The 20,731-nt window shown below is 41.0% G+C and overlaps 1 protein-coding gene across 1 annotated transcript in view; it reads right to left on the reverse strand.

The window, feature by feature from the left end:
* The window catches only part of LOC111147691 (solute carrier family 2 member 12), a 52,666-nt gene that overhangs the window by 14,986 nt on the left and 16,949 nt on the right, over positions 1-20,731 (reverse strand). The window contains exons 2-3 of the mRNA XM_022503916.1: positions 18,123-19,454; positions 465-587 (exon numbers count right to left, since the gene is read on the reverse strand). Coding sequence (XP_022359624.1) covers positions 465-587; positions 18,123-19,454 — 1,455 coding nt within the window. The remainder of the gene's footprint in view (positions 1-464; positions 588-18,122; positions 19,455-20,731) is intronic.

Below are 20,731 nucleotides of genomic sequence, written 5' to 3' on the forward strand. Positions count from 1 at the left end.
AATCATAAGAAACAATCAATTGTAAGCTACATTTTTGGATCCTGATTCAAGCAAAGTATAAAAAAATAATTACCAGACAATTGGAAGAATGGGAAGACAGATTGGATATTTGATACCAAGGGATGACTATTAATATTTTGGGTCTTGATCATGATATGACAGGTAGAGTTTTTAAATGTCTTATCTTTCAGATGTCCATGTGGAAATTTTATAGACAAAATCATGTTTGGGATGACATCATATTCAAGATGTGACTCAAAATAATTTGGGGAAAGAACAGGTGCGGTTAAAAATGAATTAAGAGTCATAACTTTAAACTGGTGGTCGGTGCAGCAGGTACCTTCTTTTACTTTGGAATGTTCTTAATTCGTCCACAGTAAAATGATCTTTAGGTGAGTCTGCTTCCCTCATATTTGTCCTAGGAGCACAAAAGGTGTTAAAAGAGGAAAACAACAAGTCCTTACCGGTCAGAGTCAAAAATGTCAGAGAGATGAGAAGATTGATGCCCCAGTTCATGCTAGAAGTTAAAGCCATGGCTCGTCCTCTAATTCCACCGGGAAAAATCTCGCTCAGGAGCAGCCAGGGCACTAGAAGAAAGGGAAGAGTGGGTGTGGGGCAGCAAAATGATTAAAAACCGGTTGAAACTGAGGGCCAGCCCTCTGCCCTCTGCCCTCTGCCCCAGGCCTTCATGGTTTGTGGCTGGAGAGCCGGGCTGGGTCCTTCCTCGGCAGGAGGGGAGAGGGAATGTGCTTCCTTCTCATCTCCAGCCCAGTGAGAAAGGATTCGGGAGGAACACTGACAGAGCCTGACAATAATCCTGGAAGGAGGGGTGTGGGACACGGGTCTGAGAATGCAAGTGGTGAGGGTGGTGGCTGGGTCACCTGCTGGGGAGCAGCGAGAGAGGCAGCATTGGACCTCTGCCCAGCTAAGAGCCCACACCAGACCAGGGCTCCCCCTGCTGTGTGTCCCCGCCCTTCCCATGGAGAAGTCCAACATCACAGTTAATGAGTGGGTAGGAGATGGAGCCAGGAAGGCAGGGGGAAGGAGGCCCACTGCTCTCTCTTCTCTCACTCGGTCTTCCTGATGGGGGTCAAGCTGAGTGGACTGTAGCTCTGAATTAAACAGAGCTCCAAAACTCGATTATGATACTTGATGGAATGTTTGAATTTCTGAAAGGAGACTTGTTGGCACCAAAACTGATCAGAGCACTTCTCATTATCCAAGAGTGACAGGGAACATTACAGGACTTGCCCGATGGGATCCGAACTCACTTGTCTTCTGCTTCCAGCCCATCAAGCCCAACGCACCCTAATAAAATAGCTACACATTCTTACAAAGGGTAGAGTGTTTTATGAACCTTACCTCCAGTGATCCTCCCCAAATCTTACAAGTCAGGAACTATTACTATCTCTCTTTAGAGGAGAAGAAACTCAGGCTTCAAGAGTTAATCATTTGCCAAGGTCAACGAAGCTCGGAAGTGGCTGAGGAGGCACTGAGTCCTGGCACTCAGTCCATGAAACTCATGCTTTTTAATCATGGGGCTCTCTTGGTGGTAGCTCAATAAATATTTGTTAATGAATAAGTAAATGCAGAACATAAGCATTTGGTTCTGCAGAAAGAAAGGACGTAGGAGCTGCCCCAGCCCTGGTTCACTGCTGGTGAAGTCACCTTGTGCTGGAAAGCCAGCAGTTAAATACAGACCAGCTGCAGCGTCCTAGCCCACCGGAGGCGGTGGGGGAGGGCCCCCCCAATGCCAGCCACTACTCATGTGGCCTTTGTGGGGATGGGGCCGTCATATGTGCCTCAAATTTAACAACTCATCTCCCCTGACAAGACCAGGCTCCGGACAGAAAACATCTGCTCATACTAAATTTGCTCTTTTAAAGTAAGAAAAATAAATTGAATTATAGCAGAGAGCTGAATAAACATTTTTTCTAGATTATCTTTTTCCAAGTGAATCCACCATAGGGTTATCATTAGGGCACGGAAGATAATTGTAACAAAAGGAACGTGTTTATTACTATTCTAATTGACAGGGAATTCAAAATGAAAATTCTGTATCCCTCCGCTCCACTTCCTACCACCCAAACCATACTACGTTCTTGCAGATTATATTCTTGGTAGGATCACTTTGCTCTTAATGAGACCCATGCAGTGCTCAGGTAAACTTGTCTTTGAGTTTTGTGAAACAGGGGATCTGGCTCTGTCTGAGTAGAATGACAGCCGTATAGTTCTGTTGAAGCCTTTGTAATGACCTGCTATTGGACAAACGCAAGATAAAATTATGTAAATCCAATGCTTTTGAAGTTAAATAGTCTATGTCACTGACCAGTGCCCTGTGCCCCTGTCTGCCATTCGTATCTGTCACAGTGTTGTGGGGAATCCCTCATCACCTTTTGCTCTAGCAGCCATGAGGAGGAGGTGGGGGAAGTGTCACTCTTTCTTTTCTAGATGAGTTCACAGAGGTTTTCTTAACCTACTTCCATTCCCACTTCATTAGCTCCAAAACCCCTTCCTCCCTTCCCCACCTTTCACCGTGACCACCTTTTGGAATTACTTGCTGGGATCTTGGAAAATCATTGCTGGGGTCATGAGACCCATGTTGGCACCAGATGAGAATGCGCTGATCTTGCCATCACAGAAAGTGGTGGAACTCACCCACAAGAAGATGGGACTGTATCACAAATCTCAAGTTACAAGCACTCAGTCTGAACCATCAAAGGCTTGCCTAAAAGGACCCACGTCTACACTCAAAGTCCGTCCTAGGCATGCATTCAACTTGGCACCTGAACCAGCCAGTGAGCCACGAGCTGAACGTTGAAAGAGAGACTTCCCTCCATCTTTGATGAGACATTGTCAGGCAAACCTTGCACCTGATGTTTCTAAAAATAATACATCGTTGCTGAAAGCTTCTACTTGTTTCTTGATCTAATAGAAAGAATTCAAGAATTGATGTTTTGATTTATCTAATATTGACAAACTGGGTGTTGTAGCAGTTGACAAGGGTTTTGACAGGGATGGTCCAAGCTCCCAAAAAGGAGTCCATCAAGTCAAAAATAAAGAGAATATTATTTTAACGATGATTTCAGCAGCCCCAAATCACAGATCGTCAAATCCAGAAAGTGAAATAAAGTTCTGAAATGGCCCCTGCAACAAGATAAAACTGACTGAAAGGAGTCTTCCCAGGGCCGTCTTAGGAGCAAGATGATGCCAGAATCTGACAGGCATCCATGGTCCCTGGAAAGGTGCTGGGAATGTCCAACGTAGAAAAAATGCAGCAGCTCTCTTTCAACTCATAAGTCAAGAGCACAGAGATGGAAACCATCACATGGAGATTTCATGTGTTGACATTTGCAGGGACAAGTGGAAGACTTCTGCAAATTACTGCTGGTTTTTCCAATGAGATGGTCTCGTTTCTCCCCCAGAGAAAATCAACCTATCTCCACCACCACGGTGAAGAAGTGGTGGCTCTCTCTGGGTGTCCTCGTTCTCTGCTGCCCTGATGACAGACCCACAGGGGATGCTTGTGCTATTTGTTTGTAAGGAATCCATGGAGTATTCAGAGACCCAGTGACCTCTTCTCCAGGGAGGGCCACCACAACTGTGTAGCTGGCCCTGGAACAATCCCCCTTCACCTCCATCCTTCCACCTTTGACCTTGGCACTCCAGGATGAGCTCAATAGCATGCGCCTCTGTAAATGTCAGAGTCTGCACATGTCTTTAAGGCCTCCCCTGTGCTGCAAGGATAGAGAAAATTTTGGACTTGCCAGGACGCAAGTTGCCCACAGGTATTGGCACTTTCCTTCACATGGTATTAAATCACCAGGGCTGCCCGTCAGAACTTGCCTGATCCAGATGAAATATGCAGACAGCACTTATAGACACACAGAGCATCACGAAAAGATGTGAAGGACAAATATGTTGAGGTGTCTCCATGTGCTGTGGAGGGAATGGCTTTGCTTTAGTAGGGGCAATCCATGCAGAAGACCTCACCTGTTAACAGGTAGGTAACATGCCGCGTTCGTCCTCGGCCCCTCCGTATAAGCCACTGAGGCTGTCACTTAAGCCCTTGTCTTGCCTTGGTTTGAGTCTTCCTTAACCTCCTGGCATGCTACCTCCAAGTATGAAAGATTCACGGAGGTCTTAAACTCTTGCCGGGGAATTCCTAGCAACTCTGGAGGCAGAATTTTCAACAACTTGATTTGAAGAGGAGTCGGTGTTCCCATACTTTGCCAAAGTGAAGCCAAATCCCATGGCTTTTATTGCCTAGGCAAGCGGTACACGGCACACCCAACTCTCTGTCTGCCAAGAGATCCTTTAAATGTGAATATGAAAGGGACATATGCCCATTTCCTTCCAAACAGATGTTTAAATCCTGGCTTCATTAAGTTCTCTAAGTGGCAAAGGGATGCTCTTTAATAAAAGACACTCTACCATGGGCCACCATCTCCAACATAAGCTATGATGCGGTAGCTTTCATTTGTTTTTATTTTTATTTCTCATATTCCCCTTTCTCTCAGTTACTGTGAGTTGGGCTCATGCCTGCCCCTTCTAAGGTAAATATTTCATTCAACAATATTGTCTTGTATTACTTAAATAAACCAAGAAAAGCAATAAAATAAAGCCTCAATCTTTCCCAGTCTTTCTATCTTAATGACTTCTAGTCAACACTAACTGAAATGATTTTTTTTAAACATTTTAGGGAAATTTGAACTCAATGGAATAACTCTCAATTTTTAAAAATGTCAGAATTGATCATGAAACTCTTTTGTGAACAAGTACCTGTTGGGAATAAGTAAAAGCTTTTGGTGTTGGTCTTTAAATTTTCTTACTGTGTAGCTTTAAAATAATTTGAAAAACTAAGTACTTTCTCTCATTTATAAGTCAACATCAAACTTTCTTCTCACTGTAAATTTAAATGACAGCAAATAATGCAATTTCTATTTTATTATAAGCTCTAACATATAAAAGAGAGCACTTTTCACTCTTCTAAATATTTCTGGTAGAATTGAAATACAATACCTATCAGATATTCGTCATCATCCATTTAAAAAATACAGGAATAAGGTATTTAAAGTAGATTTTATATTGTTTTTCACTTGAACTCAGTATTTTATCCTTTTTCAATGCATTTTTAAACTCAAAAGTCTTTTGATCACTCCATCATAAGTGCTCTGAAAAAAATTACCATAAACTGAAATTTTAGTTTTTTTTTAATGTTCCGTAAAAACTTTTAGGTAATTTTTCTCAACTATTAACACAATAATTAACACAAAATGGGTCAAAATTATGAAAATATATTATAAATCTTTAGAATTAACTGTGAGATATGAAAGTGAAATTTATTGAAAGAAACCTCTCTTAATGGACAGGGAGTTTTTTCTTTATTATGTATGTGTGGGTGGAATGTCACTTCTAGATAACAGGATATATTTCTACTCTTTAGATGAAATTTATTGTTCTCAAGAATAATGAAAAAATACAGGGAGTTGAAGAAATTTTATAATACAAGAATCACTCAGTTCTTTGAATTAACAAAAAAGTTATTTGTGATGATATATCAGCTGATCACTTGGTTAGGTCATCCTTTAATTTTGCTGAAAGCAAATTGTTGGCAATATCTAGGCCTCTGAAAGGATTATTATCTAGTCATTAGAATCATTCTTCAATACCACACCTACACTAATATTTCCAATTATCTTTTTGATTATTGTTCCTGAGGTTTTTATAATTTGGGACATGTATCACTGTAAGTTTTCTAATGGATAATAGGTATGCTTTCTTCCACTTTAAGTGGAAGGACAATTATCACTAAGGACATGAGGAAGAAGAAATTGTAGGAAACAGATTTTTCCTAAAAATCAAGAAACTGATTTTCTTTGACATATCCTTGAGGCAGTACTCTGCAAAATCAACCCCCAGGAACATGAATATCTGGATTTTCAGACCACTGAACTTGGATTCAAAATGGAAAAAAAAAAATGTCTTCCAAGAAATTAACCTTCTCTTATTTAAACTATAACTGGAATGTCATGCTTCAGGTATGTTATGTTGTGCTTTTTTGATGATTGATGTTTCACTTTAATCAGAAAGGTATTACAATTTTTAATGTTAGAAATGTTCCCTGGAAAAATTCTTAACACTGTGTTCTGGAAAACAATAAAGTTAAAAAGGAATGCTTATGTTTATTACCATAGTGTTTTAAACCTCTGTCTGTTTCTTTAATGTCTTTACTGTCTGATATTCACAATTCTCAAGGGCACAGGACTGAGAGGAAAATTCAACACTGTTGTTTTATGTGAACAGTTGCCCATGGTAACAGAATTGATGGTGTCATTTCACTGTGTGTTGAGTTGTGCTCAGGATACAAAAATGCAATTTTTAGACTGGTTCTGTTAGGTACTGGCCGGCTCCATCACCTAACTCAAAAGAGGAAAAGAGGACTTAACTAGGTAAGGGCACATATGTCTTTAAGTTTTCCCTTCTTTGCCTGGATACAAACTTAGTGTAAAACTATTCAGACACTAATTTTTATTTACTTCACATTATTTTAATGGTTAACATCAGAGGACCGAATAACTCATCTCTTTAATCAATCAAAATTGACTTTAACTTCATTAATTGGAAAAAAGTAACAATATGGATGGAAATATTGGTGATAACTAAAACCTAAAATTTAAAAGAAAAAATGTGAAAGATCTTAAACTTACACACTTAACTTATCCTTAACACAAACCAGTGTATGAATGTGATTGTTTAATGGCTACAGTTGATAATGAAACTCTCATATTTAAAGCATAATAATTTATGTAGTATGCCTTTTCTCTAAAGGAATGTAATTATCCCATAGGAATGGCAGGGGGAAAAAAAGATGATCACAAAAAGTGACTTCAACTGTGATGATTCTGAAAATTAAAGACCCAGATTCTAGGAAAAAATATGGAGAATATCAAAATCTTTTTTGAAACATTGGGTGTACTTCTGGTCTGTAAGCTTCTCTGTTGTAAACCCAGCATATCTTGGAGTAAAGAAGCTAAGTAAACCTCTAAATTAGAACCTGCTGTTTCACATCCCTGGGAATTGTCAAAATCTTTAGCTGTGCAACCATCACACAAACAATTTCTTTTTGAAGAGCTAGAGTTATTTGGGTATAAAATCTAAATTTAAATGTTATGGCAGATGAGTATTCTGATTCCTACTGATACCCATCCTCCAAAAAGCTGGCTAAACTCCATAAAACTAAACCAAACAAAAAGTTCGATTCTACAGTTTTTGAGCCTTGAAAAAATGCTAGTTTTTTATTTAAAACAGGAAGAGTGGCCTTTTCAGGATGCTTGACTTGCGAGACAATTCTCCATGGCTCTCCTGCAGTTCTGCATGTCTTAGGAAGAAAAACAGGGACTGTTTTGTTCTGGGCTCTTTTTCTAAGCATGTTTGTAGAACAAACTGCCTTGGAAGACAGAGACAGTGTCTCCTCTGGAGCAAAGGCTTGTTTACTATCCAGTAAATTAGTATCTTCTTCCACAGAGGAAATCAGGGTGGCTTAGTGTCTATTATAAAAGATTTGGGTTCCCTAGACTTGGGGCTCCTCTTCTCAAAAATGACCCAGTGTATGTGCAGATGTCATCTGGTTCCCTTCATGTTGCCCTGTGGGTACTGGGGCTTAAGAAGACAGGGCAATGCTGATATTTTGGCCATTGCTCTTCTGGGGGGTAATAAATTGTCTCTGTCTCTGATCAAGAACTCTTCTGTTGTTTTCCAAAATCCATAAAACTATGACAGGATAACTTGTTAGCTTGCAAGTGAGCTAAAATATTAGCCAGTTTGCAGTTCTTGAGAGTTTGATTACTTGTGGCTATGGTATGATTTTCCTGCAAAGATCCTTTATTATTGTTATTAACTACAGGGTGCCCATTTACATCTGAGGGATTTGATGGGCTTGGTAAGCCTGAGATAATCCACTGAAATATTCCTGAAACTCTAATATTAATTAAATAAGCAAAAACAAACCCCAAATGTCAGGTTCAGATTTTCACATATTTCTCTTAGGAAAACTGTGAAGGAATGGTCTCAAGTCTTCTTTTGTAAAGAGTCAGGTTCAAATACATCTATTTACTAAACCAAGGTATGAAAAATTAACCCATGATATTGCTAATCTCAATCTTTGTGTTCAAAGTAAGGGCTGGATTTTGTATTTGGAGAAATAAAATAGAAATCTGGAAATGGATATCTTGTTTAACACTATAAACTTTTTTAAATGGCTTTAATTTTAGGAAATTTAAAATATACAAACTTTAGGTCATCAAATACTAGAGATGGCCTTGTGTCCTTAACTGAATAGCTTTATTCAGATACAACTTTTGGTCAAATGTACATGGAGTTCTCCACACCATACATTTATCTCTAATTCCCTATAAACTGACTCAGATATATACCGGGGGATCAGGATATATCAACCACTAGTCAAGAAGCTGAGAGAGTCCCAGAAACACTTTTTTGACTCATTCAACACATATCCATTGAGCCTCTGTTGTGGGCCAGGCTCTAGGTTGGGCTGGAGGAAACAGCAGTAAAAAAAGGCAGAATTTGGGGGCACCTGGGTGGCTCAGTGGGTTAAAGCCTCTGTCTTCAGCTCAGGTCATGATCCTAGGGTCCTGGGATCAAGCCCTGAGTCAGACTTTCTGCTCAGCAGGGAGCCTGCTTCATCCTCTCACTGTCTGCCTGCCTCTCTGCCTACTTGTGAGCTCTGTTTGTAAAAAAAAAAAAAAAAAAAAAAGGCAGAGTTTGTGTGCACATAGGACACATAGGACAACTAAACCAGTTGCACCAACTTAGAAGAGTGGACATTGGAGTGTTTCTCAAGCTATATAACACCTTTCATCCTTCCCCAGTGCCTCAGGGCTTTCTGTAAAATCTGTTTGATTTTCTAGGAAGATCTCTTGACTGTAGGCAATCCAGAATTAGCCTATATTTCAAAGCACAAATCTATTCTTTTTAGTCTTGACCCAACTGGAATAGTGTATGGGAAGGAGGTGAGGAAGACCAGGGCATCATAATTCAACGTAGGGCCATGGAGCACTTCCCGCGTGTCCTGACATGGCTTAAGCAAAATGCTTGCTGAGGTCGGGGTTGGCATTATCAGAACTATTCATGTCATGCGTAGACTAAAGTCTGACATTTATTAGCATTAATAACTAACTGAATAGAGTCCATACCACACACGAGGCAATGAACTAAGAATGTTTTATAGAGATTGCCTCACTTGTCCCCACAATTACTCTGTGAGGCGGACAGGATTGCCCCACTTTCTAGTAAGGAAACTGAAAACTCGAAAGAGGCATTCACTTGCCCAAAGTTCTACACACTGGAGCTGGGACTCAAGGCCAGGCAGCCAGATGCCAAAGCCTGATCAGAATTCAAGCATTCTGTGTCACTGCCTCAACAGGCTTTCTTACTGTGCCTCTAAACTTTCAAGCTCGTGTCCCCTCAATGCCACCTGACCTGCCATCACCCTTGCTTAAAACTCCCTGCTCCAAGATCTTCACTTTGCTTTCTCCATACAAGCCATGGCCCAATGTCACCACCCTAGAAAGGCCTTCTGTGACCATTCGACTTCTTCCACAGGTGTTCCTTCATTTATCCTTCCATTGTTTCTTTACCACTCTTACCTCCACCTAGATTTGAACACTTTGCCCCTCCTGACACTATATTGTACAGGTATTCATGTTCTTGTTTCTTGCCTGTACCTACCACTGGCTCCATGAGGGCAAGTTGTGGACCTTGCTCACCTGTCCCCGAATTGCCCACCCATCTCTGAATCGCCACACTGAGCACTGGGGCCAGCAATACACACACGTTGCATACACGAGTGAAAGAACGAATTCCCACCACTTTCTCCCTCTCCTGTTGGTCACCCCCACATTGCTTTCTTGCTGGAACTCCTGTCTGTTTGGTAGAAGAGCTCGGGGAGGTGATTTGGTGGTACCTGTCTCTCAGCCTCCAGGGTGAGGTTCTGCTTGAATGAGTGAATACAAAGGTAGTTAAAGGATAACCGTCATGGTCTCATTACTGAACTTAACATGTGGCGTTGGACAAATTCCTTCCATCTGCTTTCATAAAGAGATAACAGTCATGAGATGGAAGAGGAGGTTGGTTAATTAATTTATGAACATAAGAATGTTTGGATTTTGAAAAGCCCTAATTATTGTGAAAAGAATAACCACACACTTTTTCTATGTCACAGTGGCTAATTTAAGGAGGGCTGGGTTTCTCTACAAATATCACCTCCGATGAACTCATGAGAGAATAATTGCATGCCTTGGGTTTGGGCTCCTCTGTGCCTTACTTTTGAAGCATGAGTAGAAGAGAAATCTTCGTGTAGCTCCATGTACCCACAATGTCAGGAATCTTTGGTTCTACCCTGAAGTTTAAACCATCATGGACGAATATTCAGCTAGTAAAAGGAGCTAAGTGATGATTAGGAGCCCCCCAGAAACACAGTGGAGGGTAAGGTTAAGATTTTGAACATATCTTAAAGTGAAAAAGGAAGTATGGAAAGTCAAATAAAGGAAGGTCTCTAATAAAAACAATGGAGTCTATATCTTGATTTCACTTGATGGAGGAGTTTTTGCATTAGTGACTGACAAACGGAGGGCAGAGGCTCTTAACTTCTTCAGGTCATGAACCCTTCAGCAAGCTCGCAAAGACTATGGATTCCTTTGAATAACATTTTAAATGCATAAAATAAAATAACGTGAGATTACTCGGTACCAGCCAAATTCATGGCTCCTCCTGGATTTAGATTCTAAGACAACCTTATTATTTTACAGTTAGGGAAACAGAGGACCAGAAAGTAAAATGATGTAGGACATATGCTTTAACCTAAAAGTAGAAACACTTTTTATGACTGGAGAAACTATGTTGTGATCTAATACAATGAAAGGATGTTGTTCTAAGCCAACCCGAATTTAAGAAGGTTTAATAAAAATGGTCTTAGTCTTGCTTTCAATTTTACTTTGGAAAAGCAAGTACTTCTCCCTTTATACTACTGTTTATGCAAAGGATTTGCATCTGTTACAAGCGATAAACACTCTAAATGAAATACCTGGGCAATAATCACTTCAGGTTTATAAGTTTTATAATGCATCCAAGATCTGGTATGAAAACCTTGCTTCTAATAAAAACCTTCTTTAAACTCCAGTTTGTGCAGTTTATACCAATCCTCTAGAATACAATTTTGGTGATTGGATTGGAATTCCCAGGATATGTTTTCTTTTACAATAGAAAAACTGCACAAATACAGACAAAAATGACTGACTCTTGGCAAGAAAAACAAGGACAATTACCAGATCCCTTCTAAAAACTCTAGGAGAATCAACAGCCCCAAACTATGGGTGTGAAATAACTGCTTGTTCTCTTTAGAGGGCAAGATTCGGGATTCTGTCTCCGACTCATGCCTCCCTGTCTCACGTGTAAATACCCAACTCTTTAGTCCTGTTTATTTTACTCAACAAGTGCTTATATGGCACTTCTTAGGGCCAGTCTTTAAGGACTTTGTTATGAGCTGACTTACTCCTCACAATGTTATGAGATAACCGTGAATTGTAACCACATTTATAAGTGATACAAGATAAGGAACAGAGAAGTTAACTAACTTCCCTAAGGTTGCACAGCTGGCAAGTGGCATTGCTGAGATTCGACTATGGGAGGTGCTCTGCTTCAAAGTCTATGCTTTCCTCTTTCTAAAAAATTGAACCTATACCTTGTTACTTACATGTAACCCAGCTCAGTCCTTGGAACTGCAGTTATAAGTTGGAGAAACCATGAGATGAAGGGTCATTTCTTTTTCCCATACCCAAGCCTCCTTCAACCATGAGATTCTCCATCTCATTTGCAAAAAAGAACTGTTCTCCATACAGCAGGAAAAAGCAGAGGTATCCAAGACAAACCCAGAGCTACATTTAGATACTCTGAGTCTGAAATTCCCAAAGAACTCCTCACAACTTGACAAAGAAAAGCCCTATTTCCGAGCACAACTGACTTCCCAACATTTTATCTTAGGAGCAAAACTAGAAAGAGATTTTTGGAACTATGGCCAAGTGATGGATTGTTCCGCCAAAAGCCTCATGTGACTGGCAGGGACAGTAGTGTGTGCAGAAACTTCTCATTTCCAGCTGATGTGGCACTCGGCCTGCCCTGGACAGCTTGACCCATGTAAAAACACACTTCAAGATCTTTCTTATTTTTGTATCTCATTTTTAAACCCCTTCTTCCCCAACCTCCCTCTTAGAAACAGTAATGTATTCCTTAGTGGTTTCAAACAGACTTTCGCAATGCTCACTTAGAGGCAGAGAAGGAAGAACATATGAGATGTCATTTCTTCCATTAAAGAGATTATTCTAATAACTATATTTGTTTAATAAGCCAAAACAAACATACAGAAGAAATACATTTCATCATGAAGGACTAAGTCGTGTTATCACACGGGTTGTGACTTCTACTCCCACCATATGCAACAGCAACCCCAACACACCCGTGCATCAGCTCACAGGACACTCACTACACCCCATGAGATGGAACAAGCATTATTATGCACAATTCATAGACGCAAAACAGCTTCAGAGATGATAGCTAACTTAAAGATCACACAGCCGGTAGGCAGGAAGGCTGGAATTGGAAGAACCCAGCTTTTCTGATTTTAAATTCAGGCTCTTGGTCTCCCAGACCTGAACTATGTTACACTAGAAATACTTCCTAGTTCATACAAATAAAAACCTCTAAGAAACGGGGTGAATTCATAAAGGAGATTAAGACTTCTACTAAATTTTAAAGATAGGAAGGATTTGGGTAGAGTAGAAGGGAATGAGAAGGGCCACCAGGGCCTGTGTCCCCTGACCTTGACTGGGGTGTGGAGCAGTGGAGATAAAGCAGCACAGAGAGCACTGCACATCGGCAGGGGGCGTCCCTCACTTTGCAGTTCTGGCATGAGGCATCTACACGTACTTCTGTACGAATGGTAGCCCCAGAGCACAAAGCCAATGACTACAAGGTAAATGGTGCCCCCAGAGATGTGCAGGCATGCAGACAGAACTGAGTAAGATGATGATGGGCCTTGAAAATCACACCTTCTTTCTCTCAGAGATGGGTCAGAGAGTTGTAGAAAGAGGATGGGCGGATGGGTGGACATGGGAAGGACCTGCAGTGTTTAGAGAACTACAGGAAGGGTCTTCCAGGAATCTAGGCATGAGCTCATATGGGGTAGACTATGGAAATGGAAAGGAAAAGATACACACAGGAGCCATTTGTGAGGGGAAATGCAAGAACATTTGGTCATTGACTGGATTGAGAAAAGGCCCAGAACACCAGACTGAATGACAGCAAGGGACATTCCCCTGGCATAAGGGAGAAAAGAATTCAACATTTGGGCTTCTCACCTTGGGCTGACAGTAAAGCGTAAAAGTAGAAAAATCCAGTACTCATTAGGAGAAAAGGAGCCATATGACACGATAGAACTGGAGAGATAAGTGAGAGTCATCAGCTCAAGGGAGATTATGAACGCCCCTGAGAAAATAAATGTGGAGGCTTTTACAGTGCATTAGCAAATGAGTGTTTTTTGGTTTTATAGCTAGAGAAACAAAAGCCAAGAGACATTAATTTAATGACCTCATCTCTTTTCAGAAAGAAATGGAATGGAAGCTAGTCATCCATTTTAACAATTAATGTTTTAATTAAAAGAAATAAATACCTATCACAGCATTTGAAGAGAGAATTCAGGGCTGTTGACCTTCTGGAATTTTTTTTTTCCATATTCACAGCTATTCTCTCTGAGTCCAGAGTTTCTTACTTGGGCGGTTCTATACTGTGTCCATTTATCCCAGCTGGAACTACATTTCCCAGAGTTCCCTCCTCTGTAGTTTTTGGTGAGGGTTGCTGGGAAGATATATTTGAAAGAAACTTGGAAGGCCAAAGTGACACATCAGCCCCATGCTGGGTCCTAGAAATTACTGCAGCTTGTCACATTGCTGTGACATGCTGCCTCTCCTCGCTGGTCTGGGGGAGCAGCCAGTGAACGGGTCCCCTCCTCCAGCCTTTCCTACTACTAGACCAGGCACACAGTCAGGATTCTGTGGAGAAGGACACCTGTTTTTCTGAAGGTGACCAGTGTCCTCAGAGTTGATGTGGTGAGAGACAGATACGGGCTCCAGTCGCTTCTCACAGATTCCAATTTGTCCTGGCTTTGAGTCCAGCTTTTCTTCCCTGCACCCTGCTGACCTGCAGAGACCTCAGGCCATAGCCAGAGGCAGAGGCAACAGGCTTCCACAGGCTTCCACAGGTTTCTTCACCAGTTTCCCTTTGTGACCCTGAGAAACAACCTTCTCCTTTTCCTCTCACCATCCCCTTTGTCTTCCCCTCTCATCTTCCCCAGTGTGAAGTGCAACCCTAGTAGGAAATTCCTTGCCCCCATTCCTCACAGTGGTTCTGCTTCCTTGATGGAATTGCTCACGGTGCCTTATTATCCAGGCCCCTCTATACCCAGCCTCCCTTTCATTGACTGTACTTCTTGCCTTTCGCTTATTCCCAAGGGATCATTAGCCATCAGAAAAGGGTGATGAAATTTTAAAATTCATCTTAGTATTTCTAAGTAGTCATCATGATAGAGAACCAACAGTAAAGCACTGACTACAGGGAGATTTGGGAACACCATCTATAGGCTTCTGGCACTTGACCCTGGAAGCCTCCACAGCCCCCAGAACTACTCAGGTGCTAAATGAGAGATAAACAAACTCCAACCTTAGTTCACCTACTGTTACTTTGGTCTCTGTTATGGCTGAGCTTGAATTCTAACCAAATACACATAAAACATTATCTGAATCAAGTTCAGTTATTCAAGTGAGGACACATCAAAAGTTACCATTATCCTCCCTCTCTTATCCTGTATAGCTCAGCCTCATAAACAGACATGCTCGCTTACAGAGCAGATTTTCAGAAAAAGAGAGACTCTTTCTTGAATAAAATGCAGAGTGGCCCAAAGCACAGTGGACAGTGATTCACTATTTCCATTCATTCTTACTTCTAATGTATTTTCATGGCAGAGGGAACTAAAAGGAATTAACATTTACTAACAAGACCAACACTGGACTGTCTATTCGTGTCCTCGACGAGGCATTACCACTGAATTTCAGAAGACAGGAGATATTTTCAATTATTTGAGAAAGTTACTTAGCCTCTCTGAGATAGAGTGCCACCATTTATAAAATTTGATGAATACTCTTTCTTCACAGGCTTGTGGTGAAAGTAAAATGAAACACTCCAAAGTATGAAAAGCCTTCCTCTTATGTATCTGATGTAAGAGGTGTCAATAAATATTAGTCAAATCTAAAGCCCAAATTACATTTTTTAAAAATTAGCATAGAATACTATTTAAAGAATCCTAAAAGGCACATAACAAACAGCCCCCAATATTTTTTTCCAAAATCAAACTAAGTTTCCTGAAAAGGGGAATTCTTGTTCTAATAAAATAATGCATCAAATGATACACTAGTGCTGAGAATTTGCTGCATTTTTTCAAAGTCACCCAAAAACTAAAGGGAGAAGGGTAGTATGAGCTGGGGAAAACTCTGACCATGAATGGGTGGGTTCTGAAGTTTAAGATCAACGTCTCTGACTTAAAACAAAGAAAGCATCCTTTTCTTTTTGCTAAGCTTTCCTTAGATTCTTAGTTGATTCTTGATATTTCAAAAAATCGTATCAAGAAAATTGATGTAAAAAATATTTTGTTTTATAATAAATCTATAGAAAAAAAGATGCTGGCAAAGGAAATCAATGAGGACAATATCACCTGATGTTTATCATATGAGCAAAACTGACTGTACTTATTCATACAGGAATGTTCACAAAGAAGGTTAAGTTATTCCTTGGTACAAACTAACACTTCTTTCTTGCCCTTCTGGTAGACTTTAAAGAGTTTCTAAAAATAAAAGTATAAGATGCTTTTTCAAAGTTCATTAGCTTCATGTACCAGAGTAACGACATTAAGTATTTGTCTGGACTGCATGTTTGTGTCCTCTCTACAACTCATATGTTGTAGTCCTGATTCCCCATGTGATATTTGGAGGTAGGGCCTGTAGGAGGTCATTAGGTCATCAAGTAGAGCCCTATAATGGGGTTAATGCCTTATGAGAAGAGACATAATAAAGCTAGCTAGGTCTCTCTCTCCATCCCTCTGCCATATGAGGACACACCAAGAAAGTGATGGCCATCTACAAACCAGGAGGGGGGCCCTCACCAAAAACCAAATCTGCCAGCACCTTGATTTTGGACTTGCCAGCCTCTAGACTGTGAGAAATAAATCTTTGTTGTCTAAGCCATGGCCTTTGGTGATTTGTTATAGCAACCCAAACTGATTAAGACAAATGTCTCCCAGGTACACACCCAAGATAACTAAATCCTGAAATATAGTAGAAACCTGTTTCTAGGAAACTGTTCATTAATAATATTTATCTTTGTTAAGTCCTAACAAGGTGGGCCAAGGTTCAGAAACAAGTCAGAGAGATCAGAAGCTGATGGTATTGTAGTATTTACTCTATCAGTCCATGTACAGGTCTCGTAAGCAGACTCGTCTACTCTTAATGCCAGAGGAAGGGCCAGCTCTGGTCATCCATAGTTTGGACCATGTGGCTTAGAGGTGTCCCTGAACAACCAATTATGACTCTGCATGGCAAAGAGCAGAGTCAATGAGATTCCTTCTCTCATTCTGGAATTTGAAAGAGTCAATATCCAGAGGCTGATCTCACTTACAGCCCACCGCACGGTGAGGAAACAGAGCTGCAGGAGAGGCTGGATCCACCCTGTGCAAATCTAGTTATTCATTACCTGAGATTAAGCAGGCCAAACCCACCAGTCACTGACCAGAAAGCAGCAGACAGGGGGAATATAGCTCAGTGAAGTTAGGAGTAATCTCCTTGAAGACAGGGACAGTGTCTGTCTTGTTCATTACTATTTCCCTAACATCTGGCATGGTTCTTTGTTCTTGGGAAAAAATAGCCATTTGATACATATCACCTGAATGAAGAGTTAATGACTTAACCATAGATCACCAGAGCAAGCCCTAAAGTGACTTTCTTTCTGGAAACACTGACACCAGAAACCAAAATTTGTCCATGAGATTCCTTCTCCTTCAGCATAACCTATGTCTTTTCATGCTCCCAAGCTCCACTACTTCCTTCTATTTGAGCACATTCGTTTGGTCCTTGATCCTCGTAAACAACAAGACTTTGTGTGAGAGAGGAAGGAAGAAAAGGAGAAGGGGAGAGAAGTCTGAGAGAATAAAAGCAAGGTGTAAGAGGTGCACTTTACTTCGCTAAAGAGAGTTTTAGACTGGGTAAGACACTGCAAGACAAGGAACTCCAACAATCTGTTCTAGAAAACTCTAGAGAGTTTGTGCAAAAGAAGTGTTTAAACATCTTCCTTGGAGTAGACTGGCTGCATAAAATAAGACGATCATGGAGCTATCTCCCTGTAAATTGTTTATATTGTATTGAATGGGAGTACCTTGACTCCCATTCTCCTACTTAATGAGTAAAGTGCTCAGGGAGGTTACTCTGGTGATAAAACACATGGTACTTAAAGGAATAATCCACCCTCCTTCCCAACTCATTGTTTCCAGTTCTTCATTCTTTACTGAATGCCTCCCGGAGTATGCCTTTAAGAAAATCAGAATGATTGATTTTTTTTCTTCCATTTATAAAGAACTCAGGAATGATACAGAAGAAAATGTTATCCCAGTAAACTGCTTTCATAAAACAATGTATTCTCTTGGGCAATATGTATCTTTCGAGGTCTGGTTTACTCCAATCAATCGCTCTTAAATTATCCTCATGTGACAGATAATGGAAAACTAATCTTTCTGTGGAATACCAGCCCTGCACATTTCACAAAGGAGGTATGAGCCAAGCATACTTTCCACATTAGTAGAAACATCAGGTGGCCAGTATTATCCCCATCTTACTTCTAGTAGTTTTATGTAAAATGTACCATAGCCGTAAGACGCTCTGATGGTCAAAAGCAATCTGTTAACATTCATAAGGGCAAAGAAGGAAGGAATAAAAAAATAAAATACTTACTTGGTCCTAGACCAATTGAAAAAGCAGCAACATAAACAAGCAAGCTGGCTAAGGAAAGCCATTTCAAGAAAGCTGGGACGTCCGCAGGGTCTGTGACTGTCTGGTATTCAGCTTGGCTCAGTCCAGCACTTGGAAAGGTCGTCACCCCTCTCTTATCCACATCATTTTTCGTGGGCATTAGGGAGTTTCTGGTGTGGGCAGTCATCCCCTTAAAGAGTTCTCTAAGAGTGTCATCACGGGTTGACAGATTTCCTGGCCCATAAAACACAGACTCATCCAGGGACTTGTTGATAGGGCTATGGCTTCTACAGATACGGGTGAAGTTCATGGGGATGTTGAGATTCACGATGCCCATGGTCACCAATGAAGCTGCCATCACAGAGGAGCCGATACAGAGGAAGGTTTTGCTCCCAACGTGGTCTACAAGGACAGTGGCAGGGATGGTGCTGATGACCTTGACAACTCCAACCCCCGTGGAGGCAAGACTGGCTGCCTCATTGCTTTGGAACCCAACAGACTTCAAAACAGTTGATGCATAGAATAGTATGTTTGGCTGACCAGTGACTTGCACAAAAAATACCAGTGTCAGGCCTATCATTATCCGGGTCCTCATGTTGTCCTTTGATCGAAACAGATCCCCAAAACTATACTGATACTCATCTTTCAGGGACGATTTTATTACAGCGAGTTCCTCCGTTGTATCTGAGATGCCTCTCAACTTTCTGAGAACCTTGCTAGCAGCTTCCTCGTGTCCTTTCATCACCAGAAACCGGGGACTTGGAGGAAGAAAATACATTGCAATTGCCTGCAAAACTCCCAAGGGAATAACAAGGCCAAACATGTATTTCCATCCATGGGTAACACTGGCAAACACGTAATTTGAAATGTAGGCGAAAAGTATGCCAGTGACAATCATCAGCTCATTCAGGGACACAAGAAAACCTCTTCTGTGTTGTGGAGCGATCTCTGCGATGTAAACACACGTGGCAATTGAAGAGAGCGAAATGGAAACCCCTATAGCAATGCGGCCTACTATGAGAACTGTGTAAGATAAACTCAGGATCAAGACTAGGCTTCCGAGGCCAAGGAGGCAGGATGACAAGATGATGGCAGCCTTTCTTCCAGACCTGTCAATCAGGACCCCTCCAGTGAGGGAAGCCAGAAAGGCCCCGATGAGGAGGGAGCTCACAACCATTTCCTGCTCATGGCAGGTTAGGGCTAATAAGGTTCTTATCTGAAGAAGGGCCCCAGAGATGAGCCCAAGTTCATAACCCACCAGGAGGCCACTGACAGCAGCTGTGGCAGATGACAGGAGAGTAAACATGCCGCAACCTACAGGCAGAGAGGAGAGACAGAGAGGTCAGTTCTGCACTGTTATTTTAAACACTTTACGTCTGAATGGAGACTTAACCTTATATAAGGAAGTTTCTCGGAGCACTGAGTAGAAGCACACACATAAATATATATAAAAAAATAAGATAAATATATTAACGTATATTAAAATAATAAATATATAATAATAAAATAATAAATATATTAGGAATGTATTAAAATATGTTATAATAAAATAATATCTTAACAAAAATGATCAGATGTAAAAAGAAAAATCCTTTTCTTTCATTTTTGGGAGGAGAGGGGATACATTTAGGAAGTCACTTCCTTCTATTCGTGTTGCTGATGCTGTTTTTAGTTACTAGCAGAGAGCTATGCAAGATAAGCAGATGACAGATGATGAAGACTGAGCAAACAAGAACACCGTTTATTTCCTGCTTTGGCGTTGGATCAGAAATTCAGACAGCCCAATTCCTCAGGTCCTGCTGCAGGCTGTCCTCTAACGGAGGACAGAGTAGAGAGGGTAGGAGCCTCAAGAAGTGCTACAGGTGTCCCCTGGTGGAACCTGGGGGAAAATGAAGCACCAGGAAACCTGACCTCATATCTCCTTGGCCACATCCGACCACAGTTGGCTCTTGCTAAAACATATGAGGATATTGGTCGTGGGTGTGTGCGTGTGTGCCTTAACAAAGTTAAAGTTGCACCAGAAAGAAGAAAGAAATGGATGCAAGGGAGGCAACTAATAGCACCCATTACTTGTTCTGAATAAGGAGGCAGGGGAATGGAACTTGGGGGGAAGAAGAGCAAAAGGGACTTCATATTGTTTTATAATTTAATGTTAAAAACTGAGGGAAAATAGCAAAAGGTAAATAGTCATTAATTTTCAGAAAGAGGTATGTGGATGTCTGTTATATATTTGTAACTTGTGAAGAAAGAAACAAAATGAAACAAAAACTAACCAACTGAAGAGCATTGCAGCAACAGGAAACAATAGTTTGCAAGGTGTAACACAGGAAAGCATGTTTCTGGAACTGTTGGACAGCCAGTACATCATATGTGGGGCACAGCAGCTTAGAGAGGTAAATAGGATCCACTAAATTTGGAGAGGTACAGAGGGGATGCTTCAGTCAGGGTCCTGCAAGTCACAGTGACAACTTTTTATGGTTTTCCAAGTGATAGAGGGGTTGATGCACACTGAGCAGTATGGGGCATTGACTTCAGAGTTTCTTGCTGCTGGTTGCAGACTCGTTCTTCCAGGAGCAAGACTGATAACAAAG

Source organism: Enhydra lutris, unplaced genomic scaffold, assembly GCF_002288905.1.
Source record: "Enhydra lutris kenyoni isolate GAN:26980312 unplaced genomic scaffold, ASM228890v2 scaffoldscaffold17, whole genome shotgun sequence".
NCBI lineage: Eukaryota > Metazoa > Chordata > Mammalia > Carnivora > Mustelidae > Enhydra > Enhydra lutris.